At 50.9% G+C, this 26,277-nt stretch overlaps 10 protein-coding genes across 10 annotated transcripts; 6 read left to right on the forward strand and 4 right to left on the reverse strand.

The window, feature by feature from the left end:
* Positions 1 to 573: 573 nt before the first annotated feature.
* On the reverse strand, positions 574 to 3,984 carry PMZ80_009850 (uncharacterized protein; the record flags this gene model as incomplete). The annotated part of the gene is made up of 7 exons (XM_064878243.1): positions 574 to 1,888; positions 2,299 to 2,618; positions 2,672 to 2,793; positions 2,840 to 3,116; positions 3,184 to 3,552; positions 3,606 to 3,650; positions 3,826 to 3,984. The coding sequence occupies 7 exons, from the start codon at positions 3,982 to 3,984 to the stop codon at positions 574 to 576; spliced, it is 2,607 nt and encodes an 868-aa protein (XP_064725811.1).
* A 1,706-nt stretch (positions 3,985 to 5,690) lies between these two features.
* On the forward strand, positions 5,691 to 7,408 carry PMZ80_009851 (uncharacterized protein; the record flags this gene model as incomplete). The annotated part of the gene is made up of 2 exons (XM_064878244.1): positions 5,691 to 6,811; positions 6,859 to 7,408. 2 exons carry the CDS (start codon positions 5,691 to 5,693, stop codon positions 7,406 to 7,408), a joined length of 1,671 nt encoding a protein of 556 aa, XP_064725812.1.
* Positions 7,409 to 8,754: 1,346 nt separating this feature from the next.
* Positions 8,755 to 10,413, reverse strand: PMZ80_009852 (uncharacterized protein; the record flags this gene model as incomplete). Its single annotated transcript, XM_064878245.1, has 3 exons — positions 8,755 to 9,746; positions 9,835 to 10,064; positions 10,112 to 10,413. 3 exons carry the CDS (start codon positions 10,411 to 10,413, stop codon positions 8,755 to 8,757), a joined length of 1,524 nt encoding a protein of 507 aa, XP_064725813.1.
* A 1,466-nt stretch (positions 10,414 to 11,879) lies between these two features.
* PMZ80_009853 (uncharacterized protein) lies at positions 11,880 to 13,055 on the reverse strand (the record flags this gene model as incomplete). Its single annotated transcript, XM_064878246.1, has 1 exon — positions 11,880 to 13,055. The coding sequence occupies one exon, from the start codon at positions 13,053 to 13,055 to the stop codon at positions 11,880 to 11,882; it is 1,176 nt and encodes a 391-aa protein (XP_064725814.1).
* Positions 13,056 to 14,348: 1,293 nt separating this feature from the next.
* Positions 14,349 to 14,738, forward strand: PMZ80_009854 (uncharacterized protein; the record flags this gene model as incomplete). The annotated part of the gene is made up of 1 exon (XM_064878247.1): positions 14,349 to 14,738. The coding sequence occupies one exon, from the start codon at positions 14,349 to 14,351 to the stop codon at positions 14,736 to 14,738; it is 390 nt and encodes a 129-aa protein (XP_064725815.1).
* A 1,545-nt stretch (positions 14,739 to 16,283) lies between these two features.
* On the forward strand, positions 16,284 to 18,574 carry PMZ80_009855 (uncharacterized protein; the record flags this gene model as incomplete). The annotated part of the gene is made up of 2 exons (XM_064878248.1): positions 16,284 to 18,163; positions 18,214 to 18,574. The coding sequence occupies 2 exons, from the start codon at positions 16,284 to 16,286 to the stop codon at positions 18,572 to 18,574; spliced, it is 2,241 nt and encodes a 746-aa protein (XP_064725816.1).
* Positions 18,575 to 18,918: 344 nt separating this feature from the next.
* Positions 18,919 to 20,362, forward strand: PMZ80_009856 (uncharacterized protein; the record flags this gene model as incomplete). Its single annotated transcript, XM_064878249.1, has 3 exons — positions 18,919 to 19,038; positions 19,087 to 19,899; positions 19,952 to 20,362. 3 exons carry the CDS (start codon positions 18,919 to 18,921, stop codon positions 20,360 to 20,362), a joined length of 1,344 nt encoding a protein of 447 aa, XP_064725817.1.
* A 1,002-nt stretch (positions 20,363 to 21,364) lies between these two features.
* PMZ80_009857 (uncharacterized protein) lies at positions 21,365 to 21,932 on the forward strand (the record flags this gene model as incomplete). The annotated part of the gene is made up of 2 exons (XM_064878250.1): positions 21,365 to 21,474; positions 21,524 to 21,932. 2 exons carry the CDS (start codon positions 21,365 to 21,367, stop codon positions 21,930 to 21,932), a joined length of 519 nt encoding a protein of 172 aa, XP_064725818.1.
* Positions 21,933 to 22,088: 156 nt separating this feature from the next.
* PMZ80_009858 (uncharacterized protein) lies at positions 22,089 to 23,096 on the reverse strand (the record flags this gene model as incomplete). The annotated part of the gene is made up of 2 exons (XM_064878251.1): positions 22,089 to 22,734; positions 22,945 to 23,096. 2 exons carry the CDS (start codon positions 23,094 to 23,096, stop codon positions 22,089 to 22,091), a joined length of 798 nt encoding a protein of 265 aa, XP_064725819.1.
* Positions 23,097 to 24,486: 1,390 nt separating this feature from the next.
* PMZ80_009859 (uncharacterized protein) lies at positions 24,487 to 26,039 on the forward strand (the record flags this gene model as incomplete). Its single annotated transcript, XM_064878252.1, has 4 exons — positions 24,487 to 24,657; positions 24,708 to 25,045; positions 25,095 to 25,272; positions 25,320 to 26,039. 4 exons carry the CDS (start codon positions 24,487 to 24,489, stop codon positions 26,037 to 26,039), a joined length of 1,407 nt encoding a protein of 468 aa, XP_064725820.1.
* Positions 26,040 to 26,277: the final 238 nt, after the last annotated feature.

Genomic DNA, 26,277 nt, shown 5'->3' on the forward strand with positions numbered 1-26,277 from the left:
TGAGCTCAAAATTTGGTGATCAAAGCTGCTACGCTTCTGTGAAAACTGGGTTGTCATGATCTGTTTGCCTTTTTCAAGCGGATCGCAATAGACAGCTTCTATAAAATTTCGCCATCATCTGGTTCTCTGCTGATTTGGTTAGTCACTGCTGAAAGCAGCGGTTGTCGCTTAATCGAGCGATTAAATGACAATAAAGACGGCTGTCTTGACGAAGTAACGGAGGCAGAAACTCCTGACTCGCAAGTCGATCTCCACAACCAACTGATCTGGTTCAGAACCAGAACATTTTGTTCCGCTGTAAATGGTTTAGTCGACCGCTGTAAGAAGGATAGAGGCTCCGTAGAAAGCCCCGTTAGCGAAGCACGCCAATCGGAGCACTGTTTTTATTCTTACATATGCGGGCAGAGAACCAGATCATTGACAAAATCTATAGAAGCTGTCTAATCTGGAAAGATGAAGGGGTTTTATGTGTCTCTCTTTCAAGTCAGTCGCGCCTCTGCTCATGCTTCCAACACATTTCAAGACTCGGAACAATACCCAGCCCTCGAGGTCTGGAAACAAATCTAACACATGTCATCCCTTGGGCATTGATGCGCCCTCCTTACCAGAGACAGTTGTCGCCGGAGCCAATATTCTTGCCCTTTTACTCACAAGCGGTGAATCAGGACCCAAGTCCTGCAAACTATGCGCGTCAAGACAAGCCTGGCGACTCAACAGCACCGCCTCGTACGTCCTAGATACAAGCTCCTCCTCGTATTCATCAATAGCATCTCTCATTGTCATCTCCTCATCGCGTACCCACACCAGCAACCTCGCCAATTTTGCAGCATCAGTCACACCATGGTTGAATGCCTCCCCTCTAAACATCGTCATTGCATGCGCCGCATCACCACACAGCCCAACCTTTCCCTCGTGGTTTGGCCACGCCTGTGTTGGCCAATCAGCTAATCTAACCTCTTTGACTGCCGTGCCCTTGGGAACAAGCTCGACAGCCGTTCTCAACGTGTCATGGAATGGCGCCGCCATCCGTCGCATCAGCATCCTTCGTTCCTCGTGATCGGCTGGCACGTCGTCGTCTGGTAATCGGTAAAGCCACGACATGATGAGTTGCCCTTCATAGTATGGCTCGTCTGCGCCGTCGGATCTGTTCAGGCTAGGTGTGCTGATCGTGCTGTACCACAGGAACGTGCCTGTCTCTGGGTGGCTGCCCTGGAAAAGAAGCGGGTCGATCTGGCGGAGAGGGACAATTTGTTGCTCGGTCATGCGGATCGTGACTCCCAGGGCACGGACTGGTAGGTGATACAATCGTGACTTCGTTGAGTCTTCTCCGAAGAGCAGATGACGCATCTTGGAATTCGAGCCATCACATCCGATAACGAGCTTGCTGTCAGCGCTTGTGCCGTCCCCGAAGGTCACCGTAGCTGCATGATCCCCTTCTGCAGCGTTGAAAGAGACTAGATGCTTGCCATATCTGATGTCGATGCCTTCTGCAAGCAAGAGCCGCAACAAGCGCCTGTTAACGCGCATTCGCTTGCTAGGCGGGATCTCATACTTCGGCTGTGCAGTGGCTAGATCAAGGAACAGGAAACGACCTGTGTCTCTGATGCCCTGCTCACGATCGACTTGGATATCCGCTAACTGCCTGAAGAGGTTTGCCGGCAGACATTCTTGAAGCGCCTGAAGGGCCCAGTGTATGGTGATGGCCCAGCCACCGCCTTTATCAGTCTCAAGGGCATCATCTCGCTCGTATACTGTGCATGGGATATCTGCTTTCTTGAGTGCTTGTGCTAGACATAGCCCGACTAATCCTCTGCCAACAATGACCACCGGCTGCTGAGAGGGTGACTCGATCATCTGAGCTGTACTTTGGCTGTCGTATGATCGAGTTCTGAAGAGCTTCAGGTGTCAGCACAGTCGACGGTCGAACGCGACCAAGCCATTCACCATTCCAGAGGGCGAATGTGCGACACGGTGCACCATTGATTATAGCGCCATCCCACAGCCAAATGCGGCGTTTGGCGTGCATGCAACTGCAGGCACTAATGCACAACGCAGAAGCAAACACAGGATGTCGAACAATAGGGAAGGCTGATGCACATCCAAACGGCGGAGAGTAAAGCGAGGTGATAGAGGATTATCGGAAGACATCTCACATTCTCGCTGGTTTCTAAGACCCCTGACTGTAGGCGTGCTTTAGACCGCCATGGAAACATTACTGTCATGCTCCTGCGGTCAGACAGACCTGCGACACGATATTAGTAACTGCTGGATCGTGCAGCAGGCCACTATGCCACATACTCTTGCTCATCACCGCCCTTCTCATTCTTGTCCCGTCTCACAGCAGCACCACCAACACTACTTCGCCGTCTGTGCGCCATATCCGTCTCGTCATAGCTGATGAGTACCTCGCCATGTTTGCCATACCGCCTGGGTTCGTTCCTTGCAACACTGACAACCGAGAAGACCGATTTGGTCTTGACGAAGATAGCATCCATTTCCTCGAGGGATCGGTAGGCGGTTTCGGGGTAGAAGAAGTAGACGCACGGAACGATGAATGCGTTGATGACCGCGAAGATAATGTAGGTCTGGTACTTGATGGTGTCAAAGGCAACAGGTGTCTGGTCGGAGGTTAGCTTGTTTCTCGTGTGTAAAGAAAAGGTACACTACTTACAATCATCACCACCATAAAGTTCCATATCCAGTTCCCACTCGTCGCCACAGCATTCGCAGGCGCCCGAATCTTCAGCGGCACAATTTCTGCAGGATACAGCCATGTCATACCAAGCCAACCGACTGCATCCGTGTTAGCCGGATATTGCTTCTAGGTCAAGGGACTTACTAGCAAAGCATGTATTGAATAAGAACAGGAAAACGACCTCGGCATAGCCAGCTCCGGTATTGCCTTTCAGAGCTTGAGAGTCTGTCGCAGCCAAACAAATCATGCAAATGGACATGCCAACGGCGCCGAAAAGCATCAGCTTCCGACGACCAGTCTTCTCGACGGTGAAGACGGCGATCCATGATGCGAGGAAGTACTCGGTACCGTTGCAAGCTGCGATCAGCTTGGACAAGAATGGCGTCAGGCCGACTTCGTTCTCAATCACATTCGGGATGTACTGCTATAGTCAGTCACAGTACCGATGCAACCAGAGCAAGGATGCAACAGTATTTGGGTCCACTTACATAAGTTATCAGGTTGATGCCAGAAATTTGCTGAAACATCTGGTTGACATATGCCAGCACGACCCGATGAAAATGTCGGTTTTCGTCCATGGTAAACAGGTCCCGGAATGAACCTTTCGAGGCCTCGAGCACGGTGTCTTTGATGGCGTAAAATTCTTCCTTTACAGCTGGCGAATTCGGATCCTCGTCGCTGAGTGCGCCTAAGACCTTCATAGCTTCATCTTCTCTGCCCTTATACACAAGCCACCGCGGACTCTCTGGTAGACTCAGCACGAATGCTAGAATGAATAGGCAGAAAACGATCTGGAAGGCCAGAGGGAAGCGCCACGAGATCTCGTTGGGATCCAGAAAGTAGAACCCGAAATCGAGCTGTGATTATGTTAGCCCAGCTGACGCGCTCGATAGCTAACTGATGCACGTACCCAATATGCTATCATAATACCTCCAGTGATCAGTGCTCCCTCAACCTGCAGCACATACATTAGTAAACCTGAAACGGTTGACCTGGGATCGAAGGGATGCTGGGCATATAGCACTGGTCTGTTTGAGCCGAATCACATTGTGCAACATGTCTCGGATGTCACAGCATTAGGTGAGGCTTGTTGCTGCTCAACCGTTACGGGTCGTTTAGGGAAAACTTACCATCACGAGCTGGCCTCGACGATGCGATCGCGAACATTCACTTTGCCAGGTCGGCACAGTGCTGGTGTTGAGGCCATTACCCAAGCCTGTCACAATACGGCCGATGATAAATTGCGCCAACTGGTAGGAGGAAGCTTGCAGAATCGCTCCAACAACCATGATACAGGTGCCCAGGAAGATCGTTTTGCGACGGCCAAGAGGATTTCCAATGAATATACATGCGATCGCGCCTGCTTGTCATCAGTATCGCGTGGCCAATATTGCCGACTAGACCTACCACAGAAACATCCTAGGTTGTATGAAGCGACGGCTATTCCTTGATTCGTTGATCGCGCGCTCGCCTCCGCAGCAGTGGCCGCTGAGCCCGGTGTGATCGTCGGAAAGTGTTTTTCGAAAGACTGAAGGGTCAACAGGCTTCCCGTTACTCCTTGGTCATACCTAGCAAAAAGGTTAGACGATGAATATACGCTTCAATATATGATCTGTCAATACCCGAACAGCAGGAAGTCCATGCCAGCGATGATACCCACCGCGACCTGTAGCCTGGTGCCGCGAAGGCCCAGATAGCTACCACTTTTGCCAAACATGATGTCGCCGATGCTGGATTTCTGTCGTGTAGCTCGTATGATCTACGATCGCAAAGGCAGCACGAGGACTAAGCCTTGTTCTTTAAGTCAAGAGAGCTTGCTCAAGGTTGACATTGTTTTCGAAATAGTAAGCCGAGCCATAATGCACGGTATGACGAAAGTGGAAAATAGTCTCCATCCATAATTTCTTTCGCTTCAGAACCGCAGATGGCGCGTCGGTGTGCGTTCGGGACGCACCACTTGGGCACGGAACGATGTTTGAAAAGCTGGAGAATGCTCGCCATGTGGAGAAGGATAGACAAGGCACTGCGGCAGTAAAGTGGCCCTAAAGCTGCAACCAAGCTTCAAAAAGCATGGAGAAGCACGGTTATGTTGCAGACAGAGCGGAGAGCGAATTTTCGGCATACTGTTTCGGGACAGCCGGTCGTCGATCCTTAGAAAAGTGATGCATCTTTGTTCCGCCTGACTTCAGATGAACCTGCTGTGCGTGCCGAATCTCGGCTATGAATAGGGCCCAGACGGGTGACACGGCTGGCCAGCTCCGATAAAAATACAGCTTCTCATAGTGTCGAGTATGGTGGCCACGTGCAATGCAGGGTGTGTTATGTCAAGTCATGGAGAAAGGCAAACCCTGAAACCACATTTATGCAAGACAGCTCCGAGAACGTCGCTATGCAGATCGGCCTTGGACCAGGTGCATCGAGGCTGACCGAGCTGACCGAGCTGACAGCTTAGATCGCTCAAGAACCGAATTAGCGGGACTGCAAAGAATTCGACAAGAGCAACAACGTGCCGGTACATTATTGGGAGTTTTGATCTTGAGAGCGCACGAAGCATTCCAAGCTCTGGAAAATCGTCCTGTGAGGCGGCCTTGCTGCCTGGCTGTGGTATCTGAGAATCAAAGTTAGGAGTTTACTGAGTGTTCGTGCTTGACTAAATAAATTCAGAGATCGCTAGGGAAAAGCTCGGCACTACTTCAGACTTGTCGACGCAAACAATGTACCGACGACGAGGTGGTACCTGGTGATACAGTCCTCGTCGCAGCGTTGCGACCACCTTCTTGTTGAGCAGAGTCATCTATCGCACACCACCGATTTCGCACGAAAGGTCCGTCTTGGCTAGGGCACTCCAGGTCACGCCTTGCGACAACCCTGTTACTGCGCTAATGTCGAATAACAAAACAATGATAATAAGAATCTCATCCCTTCCCACACGTTCCCTTGAGTATTCACGTCTTCAACCATCACACAACTCCTCGGCGATATGGCTACGCCAACCATGACGATCACGGACAGCTTCAAACTGCAAGACACCGTTCACACAGGTGACATAACTTACAATGCTAATCGGCTCTCGAGAGACACCGCGTCGCGACTAGGTAAAGGGATTCGTTTGGGAAGCTCGCGAGAGAACCAGGACACAGCAATACAACGCGCAGAATCTGTTTCTGACGCTCAGAGCGCAGAGGCAAATGCAGCAGATGACGCCCAAACGACGATTCCTGTCAAAGCAGCTCGAGCGAATCTGATAATCTTTCAGGTTTCGCTGATCAACTTCCTAACTTCGGTATCAACAGGCATGGTCACCGTAGGGCTGCCGCAGATCGCTTCCGACCTGCGACTGGCAGAAAAGCTGTACTTGTGGCCATCGAGCGTTTTCGGGTTGACAGCGGGGGCGGCAATGCTACCAGCAGGTGCTATCGCTGATGTAATCGGTCCACGATCGATGGAGCTGGTTGGTGTGACACTCTTGGGTGCCTTTACTTTGAGCTGTGGTTTGACCTCAACTGGGATTCAGTTTGTCATGTTTCGTGCGTTCCAGGGTGTCGCCATCGCGATGCATCTCCCTTGTAGTGTCTCCTTGGTCACACGCTATGTGCCGAGCGGGAAGAGGAGAAACATAGGGTTCGCGTGCCTCGGACTCAGTATGCCGTTGGGTTTTTCGGTCGGTCTTGTCCTTGGCGGTGTGCTGATCGACACCATTGGCTGGCGAGTCGGCTTTTACATCGCAGGTGCAATCATGCTCGTGCAGGCAGGAGTCAGCTCCAGAATAATTCCAGCAGATGTCCGACCCGAAAACGTGCTGTCAAAGCTCAAGACCGACATCGATTGGGTAGGAGCCACGATCGCTTGTGGGGGCTTAGCGATGTTGTCCTACGTTCTAGCCATCCTCAGCACAGACAGCAACAATATGAAAGATTCGTCGGCCATCGCAATGTTGACGATAAGCGTTGTGCTCTTGGTTGTGTTTCCTTTCTGGATGTGGCACCAGGAGAAGCATGGTCGACCAGCACTGATTCCAAACTATCTTTGGAAGAATAAGACCTTCTCCTGCGTCTGTGCGTTAACAGTATTAACATGGGGTGTTATGAACTCAATGGAGCTGTTTGCAAGTCTTTAGTAAGTGCTAGCGGACTCTGATCAACCGGAAAGGCTGACATCCTCAGTTTCCAAGAAGTTCAAGAATTCTCGGCACTTCAAGCATCTCTCAGGATCCTGCCGTCTCTCATTGTCGGTGTGATTCTCAACTTGACGACTGGCTATTTCGTTGATCGCGTGCCTGCATTCTGGCTTGTGATTGTATCGACAACGTTGGCGGCTGGTGCTCCGCTGCTCATGGCGCTGATCGACCCGCACTGGATCTACTGGAAAGGAGCGTTCTTTGCGCAGGTTCTAGCGCCTATCGCCGGTGACGTGTTGTTCACCGTCGGACTGATAGTGGTATCTGAAGTGTTTCCGGAGAAGACTCAAGGTCTGGCTGGGGCGGTCTTCAACACTGTTGGATATTTTGGCATGTCGCTGGGCTTGAACAGTATGCAAGTCGTGTCCTTGTTGGTCACCAAAGGGACCCAATATCGTGACAAGTCATCACCAGCAGCACTTCTTCAGGGTTATCAAGCCAGTTTTTGGGCGATGTTTGGGATGACAGTTTTCTGTATCCTGCTGTGCGTGGTAGGTCTTCGAAACGTTGGCAAGGTCGGGCTGAAGCGGGATTGAGTTGGAGATATAGGATTGTGGGACCGCGCACGTCCAGGAAGTGAGAAGGGGGAGTCGTGTACTGGACTGCTGGCCGTGAACGACGTTTGTGTATTGTATTCTCTCCTGATGGAGCCTTGGAAGATATCTTCTTTTGCATCACCGCCTGGATTACGAGTAATGTTCCCTGTAGTACTCGACTCAACACGTCTTATCGCTGCACAAATTTCCGAATACGAGATATTGCAGGCTATCATGTTCGGCGATAGGCCATGACGTCTGGGCCGGCTATTCAACATTAGCAAGGCTTGTGAAGAGCGGATACCGTTGTTCTTATTGAGAGAACTGGTAAGTGAAGTCAATGTGAGCGAGCGCCCTACTCGATCAGTAGTCAGACAAAACGATGAGAACAAGAAGAACGAAGGCCAGAAGCATTGGTGAGATACTGTAGAGTATTCGAGGGTAGTGATTCGGATACGTGTCGACTAACAGTTCGTCGTGTCTGAGTCGAGCATAATTTTGAGTATTCTGTCTTCGCTGTGCCTTGTTTCAAGCGGAACAGCTATTAAATATCACCGAAGAGAACGTGCGCGAAGTATATCGCGGTGGTGATGATCACGATGGAATGGAGGAGTCGCGATGGACGAAACTGCGGTCCGAGCTAAAAGAACTAAATACGAGCAGGGCAGGTCTGCCGAGGAGATCTTCTTCTTAACTCACTTTCTGACACCTGATTGAGCTGATTGGAAAAGCAAAAAGAAATATTGGTGGCACTCAGATTTGAACTGAGGATCTCCGTCTGCGAGTGAGGTCGAGCCTCGACAACACCACACGCACAAGAGCTGAAGATGACAATGAACTGATCAACATGGGTCTTTAATATTGGAAGATACACACAACCACGTTCGCGACCATGATTGCAGTCGGGAATCCTTTCGGACACCTGGGTCTCCCCTCCCACCTTATACAAAGCATAAGGATTTTGGTTTGATTTTGCCGAGCAGAAAGTCTGCTGCGACTGCGGCCTTTGCTTTTCCCTTCATCTGTAGACGACTTTTCGCTGCCTACGGTGCCCATGTAGCATCAAGAAGTTGCTAGACGCTAACTAACGACTTGGGCATTGATTCAATTCATTGCCCTCGTACAGCTCTTGCGGCGAGATGTCATCTTGCTGTTGAACAACACGACGGTGTCTTACCACTAGACCATGCCACCTTGGATTGATTTGAGGCGCATTCTTGGGTGATTGTTTATTTATCTCTTCTGTGACTGGACCCACATCGCTTAGGCAAGAGTGAAGGTGGAACACTCAGAACACTCACGTGGCACCATGACCTTTCTTCACTCCTCCAAGAGGAACACCTTCCCTAGTAGCTGAACCTGAAACTAGGATGCTCATCGCCCAAGTTATTCTGAACCTCCGTTGGCAGCTGCAACCTATCGTTCCTCTTCCCAGCATCCCTCAACTTGTTCTCCCGCATCAAGAAGAGCAAGAACACCACCGCACACCCAACGCACATCCACAAGAAGCCCAATCCCATGCCAAAACCCAGCGGATACCTCGGAGCCTGAGTCGGCAGATACACCACACTTGCCACGATACCACCAATGTTGCCAAACCCAATCTGCATCGCGGAACTGACGCCACGCTTGTAATGACCGCTGACGTTGTTGCTGAGCCAGACAATGACAACAGGTTGAGCGATGTATCCACCGCCAGTGATGAGGAACAGAGCGAAATATCGTGCTCCAACCGGCACATGGATCATGTTCAGTAGGATTGCATAGCCGATGGTCGAAATGCAGCAGCCGGTGACGATGAAGGCGAATCGATGTTTAAGCCGATCTGTCAGCAGAGCCGTGCACAGTGCTAGTATCGTTGCGACGATGAAGATGGGAATACTCATGACCTGTGCTCGAACACTCGTCCAACCCAGCTGTTTCAAGATGGTCGGCGTGAAGAAAGATGTCGCGTACCCGGTCTGCACAATGCCCATGTACATGAAGGTACCGAGGTAGATCTTGATATCGCCAAAGCAACGCCACGCGGTATGCTTATCCCAGTGGTTCATGGTGGCACGCTCAACATCCAGCGCAAGGCGACGAGAGAGCATAGATCGTTCGTCCTCGGTAAGAAACTTTGCGGTATGGGGCCAATCGGGTATGATGAAGTAAGAACCCACCGCAATGACGACGGTTGCTATACCTTCGATGATGAAGATCCAGCGCCAGCCGGCGTAGCCTTGAATCCCGTCCATGTGCGCGATGGCATAGGCGAGGAGACCAGAGAAAGCGCCAGCGATGATGGACGCACAAAAAAAGAGGTTCACGCGCCATTGGAGTTCGTGACGTTTGTAGTCTAAAGAATGATTAGAGATGCGCTTGACAAGCGGCAAGGAGTGAGGGAGCATGGGTGTCGTATATGAAATTGTGGCTGATGTGCTTACACATTGAGATCAGGTAGATGCAGCCAGGGAAAAAGCCAGCTTCGAAGAAGCCAATGAGCGCTCTACAGGCAACGAGGCCCGAGAAGCTCTGCGTGCAGCCCATCCCGATGGTAATGCATCCCCAAATAGCGATGATGGAGGACAAAAAGACAGACGGTCGTAGCTTCTTTAGCAAGATGTTGCTGGGTACCTCGAACAGGATGTACGTGATGAAAAACGTGAACAGAGCACTATGTTGGTCAGCCGCTGTTTCCTCATTTCTCGTGTGAGAATTTACATGTTGTAGTCGTTCCCAGCCATACCAAGGTCCTCCTCCAAACCTTGAATTCTTGCATTGCCGATGTTGATTCTATCGATGAAAGCGCACAAGAAGAGAAGCCATAAGATTGGAATCAGATGGATATCGATTTTGCGGAGGAGCTTCTTTTCTGCGACGGGGTCGATGGCAGCTGCTTCAATACCGGCATGGTCGACGAAACCCTTGTAGAAGATATCTTCTTGAGTAGCGTTTGTGCCTAGATCCGGCTTCTCAATGGCAATAGCATTTGCTTCTGTGCTGAGGCTAGATTTGTTGTCCATCCTGTCGAGTGTCTCCCCGCTAGCTCCAGGGTGTGATGTCGTCGCAAACTGTAATGGACGGGTGATGAGAGTGCCGAGCGGTGAGACAGAGAGATGGCAAAGAAAGCAATATGTACAGTTAGATACTCACATCGTTACGTTGCAAGCTTGGAATGCACTATATCAATAGTGTACTTGCTCGTGCATAGCCATGAAGCCCCGAGGTAGCAAGCGACACACGAATTCCGCTTGCATCTAGTGTTCCGCATGGACCAAGACGCCCTCAGCCGCCATGGTTGCTATGCCAAGGCAATTAGCAATACGATCATGCAGGTAGTGTTGATCGCTGACTCAAACATTGTTGTGAGTGGTGGAAAGGAGCAAGCATGAGATGATAGCGTCTTGACTAAACATGGGCTCTTTTTGGCTTAGGCTTGGCTTGGTTCTCAAGCTGGAGTGGGGTGCGCGTCTCGGTTCCGGATCCTGGGGTAGCGTGCATTCCTTTGTCCTGCTTGAGGTACTTTCGGCATGTGGAAATGGCAATTAGTCCACGTTGTGATGGTTCACTTGCTGCTCAAGCTCTTTCGATGGCGGCACAGTGCATAGTGATCGAGAACGTGGTAAAGATCTCGTGCCACGTTGTGACCGAAAACGAGACGCCACTATTGTATGACAGTGACAGTGACCTTGACATAGTACTCCTCGTCTATGCTCTGGTGGCGGCCATCAAGACTGCAGAGCATGGGAGACGCTCCTTCGTAGCTGAGATGTCAACAGCTTATCTGCATGATCAGTCGCATCTTCAATTCTGAATCCCAAGCTGGCGGAAAGTATCGGACGGGTTCCCCGAAGCAGATTGGCCCATTGCGAACCAAACTAGCTCGGCACGAGATACCGGCGGTGGAATGACCCGAAGGGATTGATGTAGCACGAATCTATATGCGCCAGTACCGAAATGATGCAATGTAGAAACACGACATGGAAATAGTAACGAGGATAAAGGGTATCAGGGGTACAGCGAACAATGTCAAGAAGCACGGTCCACAAATCCTACCATTTCACCTGCTCTAGCCCCAAGACAAAGTATTCTGACATTTGATACCTGCAGCGTGCCAATTTCGACATGGCGACTTTGACTCAAGAGCCCAGAGGAATGGGTCGAAGGTTCCTGTTCTGTTCGGAATTGTAATAAAACTGGTGTGGCATTGATCTCTGAAATATGTACGAGCAGTATCAATTGCCCGTGAACTTTTGATTCATCTCGCATTGATATCGTGGTTTTGTACACCCGTCGAATCGTCGAAGCGCCGCTCCCCGGTATAGACTGAGAAGGCCCATGACCATGCAATGAGGTGAACATGCTGAACATTGGGGAGATGCACATCCAAGCACCCCCAAGCTGGTGGATCTCAGGCTTGCATGTGGGATTAATAGTGACCAGGCCATGCCAATGTAAGGCTTCGCATGACACTGTGGCGGCACCCTGTTTACTGTTGACCTTTGGCTTTTTGTACTTCAGCAAGACCCTCCTCAAGCGCCTTCAGAGCCTTATCAATCTCCCCTCGGTTCTCATCATCTGTGACTGAGACACCCATATGACCGAATCGGATATACTTGGTAGCAATCTCCTTGTGTAGACCACCAGCAAATATCACACCTCGATCCATCAGTTTTGGTAGTATTTCTGGTGGGGTTAGGCCGTCTGGTAGGTAGATAGCTGTCATGGCATGTGCTTGGTTATCGGGATCGGACGCAAGCTGCTTCAGACCTAGCGCACTAACTGTGTTCTTGACTCTGTCACTCACTTTCTTGTGCTTCTCGAATCGTTCTGAGATTGGATTTTTCAGGAGCGCAGTGAGAGCGGTGTGGAGAGCGTGAACGAGCTGAGTGGGTGGTGTAGCAAAGTATGACGGCTTCTTAGCTTCATAGTTCTGCATGATGGGTAGCCAGTTCTTGAAGCTGGCGTAGTACGAGCCCGGAGGAGACTTTCTGTTCTTGAACACATCCATAGCTCTTTCTGAGACCATCATAATCGAGAGACCCGGTGGGCAACCGATAGCCTTTTGAGAAGCAGTCAGAGCAACATCGACGTTCATGTCGTCAAAGTGCAGCTCTTCTGCGCCAATGGAGCATACGCCATCGACGATCAGCAGAGTCTCTGGCGATACTTTCTTGACCAGTTCTGATAAGGCAGCAACCTTGCTCAACACACCGGTTGAGGTATCGACATGAGTGACTGTGATGGCCTTGTACTTCTTCTCTTTCAATGCCTTCTCAACTTCTGGTAGCTGCGGCCTCTGTCCGATAGGCGCCTTGAGTTGTGTGGGCTTCGCGCCGTAAGTCTCGAAGCAGTCTGCGAATGAATCTGCAAAGTAACCGGTGTGCAGCACCAACACCTCCTCACCTGGCTCTACCAGATTCGCAGCGACCAAATCCCAACCCAATGTACCCGAACCAGCTATCACAAATGGCTGCGACTTCGGGTTCTTGGTCTGGAACAGCCCCCTCAACATGGTCAAAGTCTCCCCGAAGACAGTGACGAAGGGCATGCCGACGTGTGACTGGGCGAACTTTCCCATAGACTTTGTAACATCATCTGAGACCTCTATTGGTCCAGGTATCAGGAGGGTAGGGTGTGCATCTTGGGTCGATGGAGTAGCCATCTTGGAAGATGACGAAAGGTTTCGGGTACGTGCAGTGTAGGGAGTATCGTCTGAGGGATGAAGGCTGCGGTCGACTGTGTATGGTGTATTTATGGCGGGGAAGGGTCTGTCGTCAAGGTGTCTCGATATCAGACTCAAGCGAGACTGAGCTGTTGGACGTGAAGGAGCCAGCTTGGAAATATTTCGGGTATTCGCGGGGTAGATAAATTCGAGCGACTGCCGCGACGAGACCCTAGTGAGAGTTCTCGGGGTAGTTTGATATGAGGGGATGCAAGGCTGTCGTCCGGAAGTGCGACCTGAACGCGTTGCAGTGCGAAAAGCGCGTGACAGAAGTGAGGATGTGATGTTAGAAGACATCGTCGTCGCCAGTTTGGCGCGATGAATTTTACACCACTCTGCCTCAGACTTGCCGCTGCTCCACGCTGCTCGGCAGCTTGCTTGTCGATATCGGACCCAGGTCTGGGTGGCCGGAAAATAAGGGGTGAAAACTCTTTTGCTGCCTATTATTTGTGAAGCATTTTTTTTCGGCAGTTGGCGAAGCTCAATATATCGATAACTTCGTGGAATGATCAGGATGATATGTGTCTGTAGCGGCAACGAGCTCAGGAACCTGCTACCAGCCTGCAAGATCAAGCTCCGCTCAACGTCTCGCGGGAGATCATAGTAAGGCTACATCTTGCTCACGTCCGGGGGGCGGAAGAGCGATCGGTCTTCTACAGTACAACCAAAATTTAGCTCGACCGAGTCGGATATGTGGACATCTCCTATTGCAGGAAGCCGCTTCATCACTCGAAGTCCTACACTAGCTTTCCAAAGCAGAAACAACCTAGCTACCATGAGCCTGTCAAACTTTCATAGGCCCGTCCACCGCGTCCTTGTGCTCACTCATGTTTGAGCCTCCCTTTCAAGTTGAGCAACTGGCACATGCCATTTCTCATTGGAGCCTCAGGCACTAACACAACGCTACTGAGCCGAACCTAGGTTAACAGAAATCGAAGGTTTGGGACAATAATGTTTCCACGATCCTAACTCACCCATCCTGGCTAGATCCGCGAGCTCAAGTTGTACCTAGGCTACGTCGTTCGACCGTCTTGGAATGAGCGTATTAATCAGTGCTATACGAGAGTGCTAGCAGACGGGCATTTCCAAGGCGACAGCTTCCATCCTGCGAACCCAAGACGCATATAACTTCTTGTTACCTCTTTCTTTGAGCCTTCCAATTTCCTCAAACCGTCCCAGCATCTTCTCCCCTCCTGTACAACGTCCAACGTGTAAACAGCAACAGACTCCAGTATGGCTACCTATCAGGACACACCTGGTGAAATCGACAAAATCCCCTACGATGCACCTTTGTCATTTCCCCCACCATCGAAAGCATGGACAGATGCGATGGGCGGTCGACCAAACAATCGTACAGACACACTAACAGAGAAAGAAGTGCCTCCAGTTGACCTGACAGGCAAGTGGGTGATCATTTCAGGAGCCAACAACGGCATAGGAAAGGAGGCAGCAATCACATTCGCCTCATGGGGTGCAGACCTCATACTTGCTTGTCGCGAAGGTGCACCTCACGAAGGTCATCCGATTGATGCCGTCCAGCAATGTCAGGCTGCAGCCAAGGCCAACGGACATGTTAGCGAGATCGAGTGGTGGAAGCGATGCACGAGGCAAAGGGGGCGGTAGATACTTCAACCGCATCTGGGAGCAGGATCCTATGCCGCATTGTAAGGATCGGGACGCGAGGTTGAGGGTGTGGAGGAAAGTATCTGAGGAATTAAGGCTGAAGGAGAAGGGACTGCTTGATGTGCTTGGTTTGTATAGTGGTGGTTCTTCGTGAGGTCCTACAAGGAGCACTTAACTTATCTCCCACGTGTTGATCGGGCGTAGGAGTTCGAGAAATGCGCTTTGTCTTTGTCCGACAAAGCACGTAATTACGCGCCAGTGATCATATATCACGTGCTGGATAATAGCTCGGTGGGTCGGTACATGAACCCCTGTGCACCCGTACATCGTGAAGCTTCAACTACAGTGTTGCAAATATCCTCGGTTTATTTGACAAATCCATTCCGAAGATCACTTCCAACACAATACAGAGCAGCGGGTGACGACAAGCAAAGCATTATTGGACGTACGAAAGCCAAAAGTCGTGCCGAACACATTAGTATGCTGCTGACGCTCTTGGCAAAAGGCCGTGGGAGTTTGCGCATGCGCTTCAGCCTCAGAAGCATATGGGCGGCCCCAATTTGCTAATCTTGACACCGCACAAGGCTTTGACCAGGAATACTTCTGGAGAAAGTGTGTGATGTGGTTTGAGCTAAAACACGATCATATCGACCTCATGTACACCTACACGATGAGACTCCCCAGATGCTTGTAAGACAACTTGTTGTACAAGTGGGTCATGTCGCAGAGCACAGGCTAGGGCCCGACCGGGTTCCTGTCTGAGCACGATTGATCCATAGACTCGTTCAGTCCTTCAGCCCTATGATCTTGGAATATAGATTGGGCCTCACGATCGAAAACCTTTGAACCAGGAGCGCGAAGCAGATGCATGGGCTCGTCCAGAAGCTAGCACACTTCCGTTTTCGAAGATTCGTACCGATCACACACGTCAAGTCTCATCGAAAGCACGGAGATCGGTCGGACTGTGACCTAGTAATGGACAATTGTGCCATCACGGAACTCCTGGTCGAGCTCTCCGTGTTACTACAGCAACCATTCGAAGCGAGTGTCGACTGCCTATCTAGATGTCGGTAAAGCATAGTAGCAGACGCCACGACGAGATAGTACGCATAGGATTGCTGTTGATTCGGCAGTTTTGGCCCTTCCGAAGCAACCGGTCTGAATCTCTGCTCAAGAACTCGCCAAGATCCGGTGTCAGGCCCCCCATGCGAAAGCACGGCAGCCCCGAGGCAATAGTTAATGCACCCAATCAACGTTGTAGTCTCCTCTCCACCAGATCACCAGAAACTTATCAACTTGGGGTCCAGATCGTATCTACCGTATGGGTAACATTTGTACTTTTGGAACATTGAATGCTTTCGCTGTTCTACTCAGACTCGCCAGAATTGTGGGACACAAAGGTTGCAGTCATGCATAAGACATTGTCAAGCCTCAGAGGTGCCAGCTGTCGTTGGTCGACTCCCCGTTTCTCAACTGCGACTGCGAGTATTAAACAGCAATTGACAGAGAAAACCAACAACACTATTGCTGTGAAGCTTTTGCTCAATGCCCTCGACGAAGTTTCATACTGTCAGCCAGAGTGATGACTATAAATTAGACAACTTGCCGGAAGAGCCATTACGCTATTCACACAATATCGAAGATCCTGTGCACAGCTCCCAAACACCAGGAAGATGGAAGCCAAGCAAATCAGGTTATGCTCCTAAAGTGACATATGTGTCTGCACCGGATGGCACGTTCAACAACGATGCAACAGGTAGACCGGAGGCAAGGAATCGCCGCAAAAGCTCCCGACTGTCGTTTCGCCAGCTGGTGAATCCGGTGTCAGATTTCCGCATTCCTACGTTCGCAGCACCCTGGCAGCACGAGATACCTGAGTCTTCACAATCCTTAAGGGCAGATACTGTTCGGAAGTTCGACCGGCGCAAACAATGGCAAAGATTATTTGTGAACAGCATCCTACAATGGTTCGTCACGGTAGGCATTGTGCTGTGCCAGTTCGGAACACTTTACGGCTTCAGTCAGCCCCTCACCTTGAGTCGAGCTGAAAAGTATACCTTCAACGCGCTAACAATATTGCTGTCTCTCTGCCTCGGTCTGGCTATAACCACAGCATTGCGAGCATATGCTAAGATCTTGAGTTGGAGGTTTCTAGCTTCTGGCTACCGTAACCTGCAGGATTTTGAGCTGGTCATGAACTGTGACTCGCAGTCAAAAGTGCTCAAGCTATTCTTCGCAGGACGTACGCCAGGCAGATTCGGTATCAACAAAACACAACTATTGTGCGTTGTGTCCATTGCTCTCGTCGTTGGTCTGCAGATCACCATTGGCCTCCTGGGGTTATGCTACTCCATCGAGACTTCTGAGTATCTCCGGTTTGCTCCTGGAAAGGTATCTCTCGTGGACCTATCCAACGTCTACCAGGACTCTACCTACAACGAGACAGGAATTAGTGATCAGACAGGAAGCAGCCACTACTACGGCTTAGTAGGGCAGAACTACGAGATCTACGACGCGCCCCTGGGTCAAGGAAGCAATGGTCCCGAGTCGATCTACACAGCCGACAATATTACCTTCTTTTATCAGTACGTCGAATGGTCGGAGGACTCGAAGAGCGTGACCCCCTCATACAGTATCTCGGACCGCTATGTGACAGCAGATGCCAATTGCGTCACGCTCGAAATCATTTCAGGAGGATATGTTGTACCTAGTGACTCCGAGAGCACGCTGTACTACAAAGATGAGCACGGCGTGGAGCGCCATATCTATGTAGAAGGCAACACAGTTACGACCTCGACCTATATGAGCAATAGCTCTTCTGACTGTGGCGCGCGCTGCACCAGCATTCTGATCCTCGACACTGGTTACATGCCCGCCAACGATACCACGGATCCAGATGACGTAGAGATCAAACCTCATCTGTTCGCCTGCAACTCCACTGTCTCCGAAGTCTACAAATCTGGTTCGTGCTCGTACGCTCCAAACTGCACTTTGTCGGATGAGAACGCCAAGTATCTCGCCGGGAGCATAGGCTGGACGGGTACCTGGTTCCTGAATGGTAACCCTTTACAGTACCAGACCTTTCCATCCGGGTCACCTTATTCCTGGGATGGCTTCGAAGATTCCGACTACCAGGATCCAGCTTACAGGGCACAAGACATCGCCATTTTCACGGCAGATGCTCTTGCGGCAATGGATGACGCAGGACCACGCATTGTCATGGATGGGCGGGCTCCTAAACCTGCTGTTGCGCTCGAAGTCAAGTGGCAATATGCAATACCAGTACTGTGCGTTGTCCCAGCTGTTCAGTTCTTGGTCCTCTTTCTTGTTTGCATTTTCGCAAATGGCGCTCTGATCCAGGATGGCGGGTACCTGTCTACAGCACGCTTGTTGAAGCCAGTTGTGGAGAAACTGGAGGAACATGGGTAAGTCGCCTGTACTTCACGCAGATGCGGATCGCTGACAAGATCTTTAGTTGTGCTCTTACATCTGATGAAATAGCACGAGCACTTGGCAACTTCAAGATAGTTTACGGTGTGCGCGCACCGCCAGGTACTAGAAGCACGACGGCGTACACGTCAATTAGCGGATCAGATGTCGACTGGCATGTTGGAGTCATCGCCGAGAGTGAAGGTTATGGAGACTCTGCTGAAGAAGGGTGGAAGCCTACTGCCACATTCTCTCAGGGTAGATACGATGGCACCGGGTACCCTACGATCATCGAGAGTTCGGGCAAACGTAGAAAGGTCCGCATCATTGTGGAAGAGGGTTCGGACGACGATTTGGACGAACAGATGGACGAGAAAGCCTATCTATTGCAAGCAGATTGTGTATGAGCATGCCAAGTTTGGTGGATAGCAAGAATAATGGTATCAACCGTGTTACCGTGTAGGCCGTTACGTCATTCAACATTTGCACTCTCAACCTCTGAGCTTGAGTGGACTGCTCGGTTGACGTATGTTCCTCATGCCCATCTGGTCGTACTCCTTCTGGCACAACGTGCCTCATGTGTTCATGCTATACTATGAGCAAGAGTCGCGTGCTGTACCGGCCGAGTGCCGATGTTGTGCGGAGAGAGCGGCGGAATGGTTCTCTCCGACTTGATGTTAGGCGCTGAAGATGTTTCTACTCGATAAGCCACACTGAATGCTTCGATGGTCCCAGATGAAGCCATCAAGACATGCATCATTTCTCGGTCAGCATCGTGGGAGCAGGGATAGGAGGCTTGCAGGCTGCTTTAGCTCTTGCCAAGGACGGTCACCAGATCACAGTCTTTGAGTCCACGAAGGAGTTTCTTGAGGTGACCACTCCGATATTGCTAACGCATGACAGACACTAACATTGAAAGGTCGGCGCCGGCATTCGTGTACCGCCCAACTCTTCCCGACTATCGCTGTCATGGGGAGTGGATCTCGATTCCCTCGTGAAGGAAGTGTCCTGTGGCAATCGCTTCGTGGACTGGAAAGGCAATAATCTGCTGGACTGCTCGTTTGACGATGTTCAGGCGCGATATGGCGCTCCATACTATTTCATCCACCGGGCGGACCTCATCGATGCTTTGGTCCAAGCAGTCAAGCAGAACCCGAGCATCAAACTCCTGATGGATACAAGGATCGAAGAGTATGATTTTGACAAGCCTTCATTGAAAACATCAGCACGGTGGCATGAATTTGATCTCGTTGTCTGCGCAGATGGCATCAAGTCAGCCACTCGAAACACCATCAATGGAAGGCCCCTTGATCCTGTTGACACCGGCGACGTCGCCTATCGTATCTTGGTTCCGGTCGAACCTCTACTCGCCGACCCTGAGACCGAACACCTTGTCAAGAATCCGTGGGCCACACATTGGATTGGACCCGAAGCACATGCTGTTGGTTATTCTCTTCGAGGCGGGACACTCTACAACATCATCATAGATGTTACACACGCCACCGACAAAGGGACGCCAATCGGCTTGGACGAATGGCGATCCGAAGCGGACAATACCCACTTGATTGAGCGTTTCAAAGACTGGTGCAAGCCTGTTCGCAAGATGTGTGAGCTTACTGGAACATACTTGAAATGGAAGCTAGCAGATTTTGATCAACTAGATCGCTGGATTCATCCATCTGGAAAGGTGGTATTGCTAGGAGATGCGTGTCATCCCATGATGCCCTACATGGTATGCTAGGACGTGCCAGTGGCAGTATACTGTACTGACAGGTTTCGTGCAGGCACAAGGTGCGGCTCAAGCCACCGAAGACGCGGCAACATTGGCGGCCGCTTTACGGTATTACGACACCATAAGTTTAGCCCTCCATGCCTATGAGAAGCAACGCCGTCCACGAGCAGCTTACGTAGCCAGAAACACCAGGGTCTTGCAGCAGTGGTGGCATCTGCATGATGGACCAGAGCGTGATCGGCGCGACCAGCTGATGCAGGAAGATAGCAAGGAGAACCCCATGTTCTGGGGCTGCTCCGAAAGAAAGGACTGGCTTTTTGGCCACGATGCAACCCGGTTAGCCGACGCAAGTGAGGATATAAAGATACCAGACCTGCCACCCATGCCCGATGCGAAGGCGTCGGTTTACAGCCAAGGCTCCGTGGCCTGCAACGATGCTCACAATGCCGCCATGAAGCTCTGAGAAGATCCGTAGAACGATCTCCAGCTTGTCCTTAAGCGAGCTCCGCAAGTCATACAACGTGAGATCCCGTTGATTGTTCTAGGCTGTGTATGCAGTCTTTGCGTGTCACACCGAGGATAACTTTATGCTGAAGATGCGGTTCTGTTTCTGACTCCGACAATTTGTCGACATACCACCATCTCTTAATGACGTCTACTAAAACGTCGTCGTCTACAACATACCTTGTACGCGCGCTCGGGTTTACGTATCCTGCCCATACGGTCAAGAGTGGTCAACGAATGAAAGTGCTCGTAGAAGGGTACCTCCGGCACAAAAGAACGCTACTACAATCTCCGCAAACAAATGTTGCCTCGCCGATCACTGCAAAGAAGGTCCGTCACGCCAATCACATGGCACATTCAATTTTACCTTCCGTATTCTACAGTAAACCCGAGAACAGAACGGATCGAATATCAGATTCGTGCTTCCCTTCGTCTTAACATGTCGCCACACGAGCACATGTTTTCTTACTGCTCGTCGTCTAAGCAATGGCAAATATACTCAACACGACCGAGACCACGTCTAAAAGTGCAGTGCTTGCCAATGACCATCAAAAACGTGAAGCATGTCTCGCCCCTGCGGTGGGTCGTCAGATGCTTGTTTCGATCCGACATCTCCAAGAAGCAAGACTTGCATAATCTCCACAGTTTCGAAGCCCTTCTCGAGCCATGAATGGCTGACTCAGAACCTGCAGGGAGTTAGGGGATCTCACAGCCGAGCGCTATTTCCTAATTCGGACGCGGCAAGAGGCAGCTAGAGGAGGCTGCGATGAGGTGCACTTGGCACGTCTGGGGAGCATCGATTTATTTACCTGCTCATCCTCCTGTTCCTCCTGTAGTCTTCGTGTAATCATAGCTTTTTCTGATATATCCTTCAACACATTCGTTCATCCATTTCTTCGAAATAATCAATAGTTAACTATTCACATCTTTCGTTAATCCACTTCACAAAGCAACACTAAATATGCAGTTCAAGGCTCTCCTCATCGCCTCGGTGGCATCAGTTGCCGTTGCCCAGTCAGCTACATCGTCCGCTGCCACATCCGCATCAACCTCCGAATGTCTGGCACAAAAGTAAGAACCTCCTAGCTAGGTGGTGGAAGAAAAAGACTGACACAAACAGCATTCTTGATGCTTGCATGGGCACGATCCAGGGACAAGTCAACGCCTGCGCCTCGAACGATTATGGCTGCCTGTGTACACAATATGGAAACCTGCTCACATGCTATGACAATTGCCCGATGGACATAGGAGCCACCACCGTCAAGCAACAACGAGATCAGAACTGCAATGCCGCCTCAGTCTACGGCACCACGTCCACCACCTATGGTACAGCCTCTGCCACCAGCGCCGCTTCATCTGCCACCTCCACGAGCGACTCCGAAGCTGCTGTTCAGACCGGCTTTGCCTCCGACACCTCATCTGGAGGCTCTGCGGCTGCGGTCGAGACAGGCAGTTCAGGTGCTGAGAGTGTCAAGGCTGCAGGTAGTCTGCTTGCCCTGATCTTTGCTGGAGCTGCTGCGTTGCTGTAAATGTGCTTGGGTTGAAGAGGAGGATAACAACCACTCATCTTGTGTCATCAGCGCGGAGTCGGTTGGAAATAGCATTGACATACCTGGATCTCATGCTAGATAATTAATGCAAAGCAGTTTTACCAAGAAGGAAAGCCGCTTGCCACTTCTCGATGGCTACGGTTTTCTCCTCTTTGACCTCCGAAGGCTAGCATCGTCATCTTCTTGAACGTCTACCTTGCGACGCGCTCGTGCCTTCTTCACATCGCTTCCTTCGGGCGCCGCTTCCTCGATACTGGCTTTGCTCTTCGGCAACTGCTCCCTTGCTTCTGCAGTGTCATCTTTTGCTTGATCACCAGCGCTTGTCACGTCCAGGCACTGCTCAAGCTCTTTCTTCGCATCATCGCTAAGTTTGTCCGCATGCATGAGAACGTAAGCTGTCTTCTCCAATGCCTGTGCCTCAACATTCTGGTTCAGGACAATATCCAGAGCCTCGACAAGCAACGACTTGTATTCTGCCTTGTCGTACTTGAGTTTCCCTGTGTGATCTGCGTGAAGGCAGAAATACAGCTCATCCTCGAAGAAGGGCACGAGCTTCGGCTGAAAGACGCTGAGCACCAGTGTGCCGGTCGCCGGACCTACACTTTTCAGGTTGCAGACTTGCTTTAGCGCAGCCTCGATTGCTGAGGTAATGGCTGCTGCTCCTTGACCTGGTTGGATGTCCTTGATCAAGCTGGCGGCTTTTTCTGTGTGCTCTTGTACTTCTGCCTCGGTGTTCTTTTGGATCATGCCTGGCAAGAATGGTCGATGGACTCCGTGTGTGCTAGGGCTTTGTGTCAGTAAAAGGGAATTGTGGCGCTCGTGTATTCACGATGTGGGAAGACAAGTATGCCATTCAAGGGTCATATAACCTGTGCAAGCATGCTGTAGACTGACGAAAAAGATACGTAACACCAAGGACTGCCCGAATAGTAGCAAGATATGCACGTACGAAGTCTTAACGAAGCGGTCTTCGATAATGCAACACACTTACATCTTCCACTTGACGAGTCTAGCAAGCTGAATCTTTGTCATGCTCTGCTGAGACTCCAAAGCTTTTGGTAGCTCTTCATATCTCCATACGTCATCCTCAACCATGTCGACGACGTTGAGTTTGGGTCGAGTCTCTATGTAGACGAACCTCATGACGACGGGATATAAATTTGAGCATTTTTCTGCAACAGTTTGGTTGATGCACTTGCTCTCGAGGAACGGCTTTGATGTCATATTTGGTTAACAGGTACCTCAGAGATCAAGGGAAGCAGCTGCTTTCTACCTCAGGCTATCGCAGCTGGTAGTTTGGTCTGACGTTTTTGACGCGTCCTCGACGCGTCGATCACGTGCACTGTAGGAAGGACTCGGAGCACCCGGTTTCCGGCATTCTTTTCTTCATAGCTGCCGTCAACATCGACCCCTTCAGCAGCTGGGAGTCCTAGGAGCGCGTGCCCTCGCAAGTCGACCGGTGACACCAACCGCAGCTCATTGCTTTTCAGTAATTGGAGGTTTACCACCCTACATTTAGCTAAGTTCGCGACCTCGCCTGCCGAAGATGCCCTTATCTGTGCTCTCCGCACTTGCAAGACATGCCACAGACAGCGCCCTCGGATTTCTAAAGCTTGCACCCAATCACCGCTCTTGCTCACCTCAAGCCAAACATGAGGCCCCCTTGAGCTTCAAGCACGTTAAGCTTTCGCAAAGGTTGTATCTCCCTCCCACCAATCCTAGATGTTTCTTGCACTGCTGCTATGCGTTATCTCTCAACTGTCTTGGTCTCGAAACGACTATGATAAAGCAATCCTTGTCCTCGCAGCAACAGGTACCGTACACCTTCCTGATCCGCTTGCCAACCACGGCTAAATCGCAAGAGCATGCATCATATTTCGGATGCTCAGATGGCGGGACGCGATGTGTCGTGTAACCGAGCATGACAGGTCCTTGTACTTCTATGCCAGATCGTGGGCTCGGATGTTTCGCTTGTTTGGTGTTGGCATTATGTCTATCTGAACAGCCCACGAATTCACCCTGATACTCGTCCAGTGCTTGCGTGAGCGTTCTGGCAGTGGTTCTATCCTTCAACATGAGCAACGATCGGCGATCATCTCGCCACTCAAGTGAAACCAGTAACAACAAGCACGCGGCTGTCACTTCTGTTCTGGACAATCAACACCAGCTCGCAGTTATTGAGGAGAACGCCGCCATAGATGACAAGACTTTGGGTGCTTTAGGATACAAGCAGGAATTCAAAAGGTCTGTGACTGCTTTGGCAACGATGCAGAATTTCCACTAGTTCTCTTCATGCTACCTACCAGAGCAAAACTTCATCACCAATATAGACGGTTCTGAGACTGTTTCTCACTGACAATGCTACAACAGAGACTTCACCGTCCTCGAGTCCTTCTCCGTTTCATTCTCGGTCCTTGGACTCTTGCCTTCAGTTGCCAGCACAACCTCTTACTCCTTAGGGTATTCAGGCACCGGCGGCGCACTCTGGGGTTGGCTCATCGCAGCATTATGCATCCAGTCAACCGCATTTACCATGGCAGAGCTATGTAGCTCCATGCCTACCGCTGGAGGACTCTACTACGCCGCCAGTGTTCTTGCTCCAGAAGGCTGGGGTCCCCTGGCTTCATGGATTGTGGGATGGAGCAATTTCTTCGGGTTCGCGACAGGACCTTGCTCGGTGAACTATGCTCTTGCATCTATGCTTGTGAGCTTGATGGATTCAAGCGCCTTTGGCATGACTGACATGCACGACAGGTGACCTGTGGCGCAATCGCCTACCCTGGGTACACGCCGCAGACCTGGCATACATACCTAACTCTGCTTGCTTTGCTGGTGATACAAGGCTTTATTACTATGCAGTCCACCAAGTTTATTGGGTGGGTGAACAAGGTACAGAAATTTGCTCTATGTCATTACAAAGAAGTTGACTTAAATTCGCAGGTGGGCACAGTTGCCAACGTCGTCATCATCCTCATATTCGTGATTTGGTTTCCTGTCGGCAGTATCAACAGTCCCAAGACAAACAGATCAAGCGAGATCTGGACTACATTCGAGAATGGTACAGATTGGCCTATCGGCTGGGCGACCATAATGTGAGCAGACCTTCACTAGACATATTTCCGAAAAGCTCACCTTCACCAGGGGCTTCCTCACGACTATATGGACGATGTCGGGCTACGACGCACCTTTTCATCTATCAGAAGAATGCTCAAATGCGAACATTGCAGGCCCACGAGCTATTATCATGACATCTCTCTCCGGTCTTGTAGGTGGCTGGGCCATCATACTCGTGATTGCATATACAGTCAAGGATATCACCGTAAGTCACTGGCTTCACTCCATCATCCCTCACCTAAGAATGTGCAGGAAGTCGTCGCAGGCCCCTACGGCCAACCCTTCGGCTCCCTCTGCCTCCAAGTCCTCGGACCAAAACCCGGCCTCGCAATGTTCGCCCTAAACATCATAGCCCAATTCTTCGTCGGTCAAGGCTGCACCATCACAGCAACCCGAGTAATCTTCGCCTACTCCCGAGACGGCGCCATTCCAGGATCTCGCTACTGGAGTCGAGTCAGCAAGTCCACGCACACACCAGTATGGGCAACATGGGGCGTCCTGACCATCTCGGCTCTTCTCGGCCTCCTCATGTTCGCGTCACCCGTCGCAATCGGCGCCGTCTTCTCCATTGGTGCAATCGGTCAATACACTGCTTTCACGTTCCCGGTTGCGCTGAAGCTCTTCTTCGATGGGAAGTCAAAGCGTTTCCGACCTGGTCCTTGGCATCTCGGCCGCTTCAGCAAGCCGCTCGGTGCTATCGCTGTGGGGTGGTGGTGCGTGATTGTGCCGGCGTTGTGCTTCCCTGCTGTCAAGGGCTCGGATCTGACGTTACTGACTATGAATTGGACGTGTCTGATTTATGGTGGATCGATGTTGCTGGCTATGATTTATTATGCGGTTTCGGCGAGGAAGTGGTTTAAGGGACCGAGGATCAATGTTGAGCATACGAATATTGTTGAGGGCGTGGAGAGTGGTAGTGTTGAGGGGAAGGTGCCAGTGGTAGGAACTCTTCGTGATGAGAAAAGGGAGTGAGGTGGCAAGGGACAGATCAAGGACACTTTCCGTTGGATTAAAGCATCGTGTTCGCCGCTCAAGCTACAAGGGCTGCCGGCTCACGAACTCTGTTGGCGTCAGCGCCGAATGCGCGGGCCCTGCATCCTAGAAGTGATAGAGTGGTAATAATGCTCAGCGAGGGACTTACTCAGGTGTTGACTTTGGCCTAAGTGCTTATCTCGAAAAGCTTACGCCAGTGTAAGTCCGTGGGATTGGA

This window comes from Knufia obscura (genome assembly GCF_036327395.1).
Source record: "Knufia obscura strain CCFEE 5817 isolate CBS 148926 chromosome Unknown scaffold_15, whole genome shotgun sequence".
NCBI classification, from domain to species: domain Eukaryota; kingdom Fungi; phylum Ascomycota; class Eurotiomycetes; order Chaetothyriales; family Trichomeriaceae; genus Knufia; species Knufia obscura.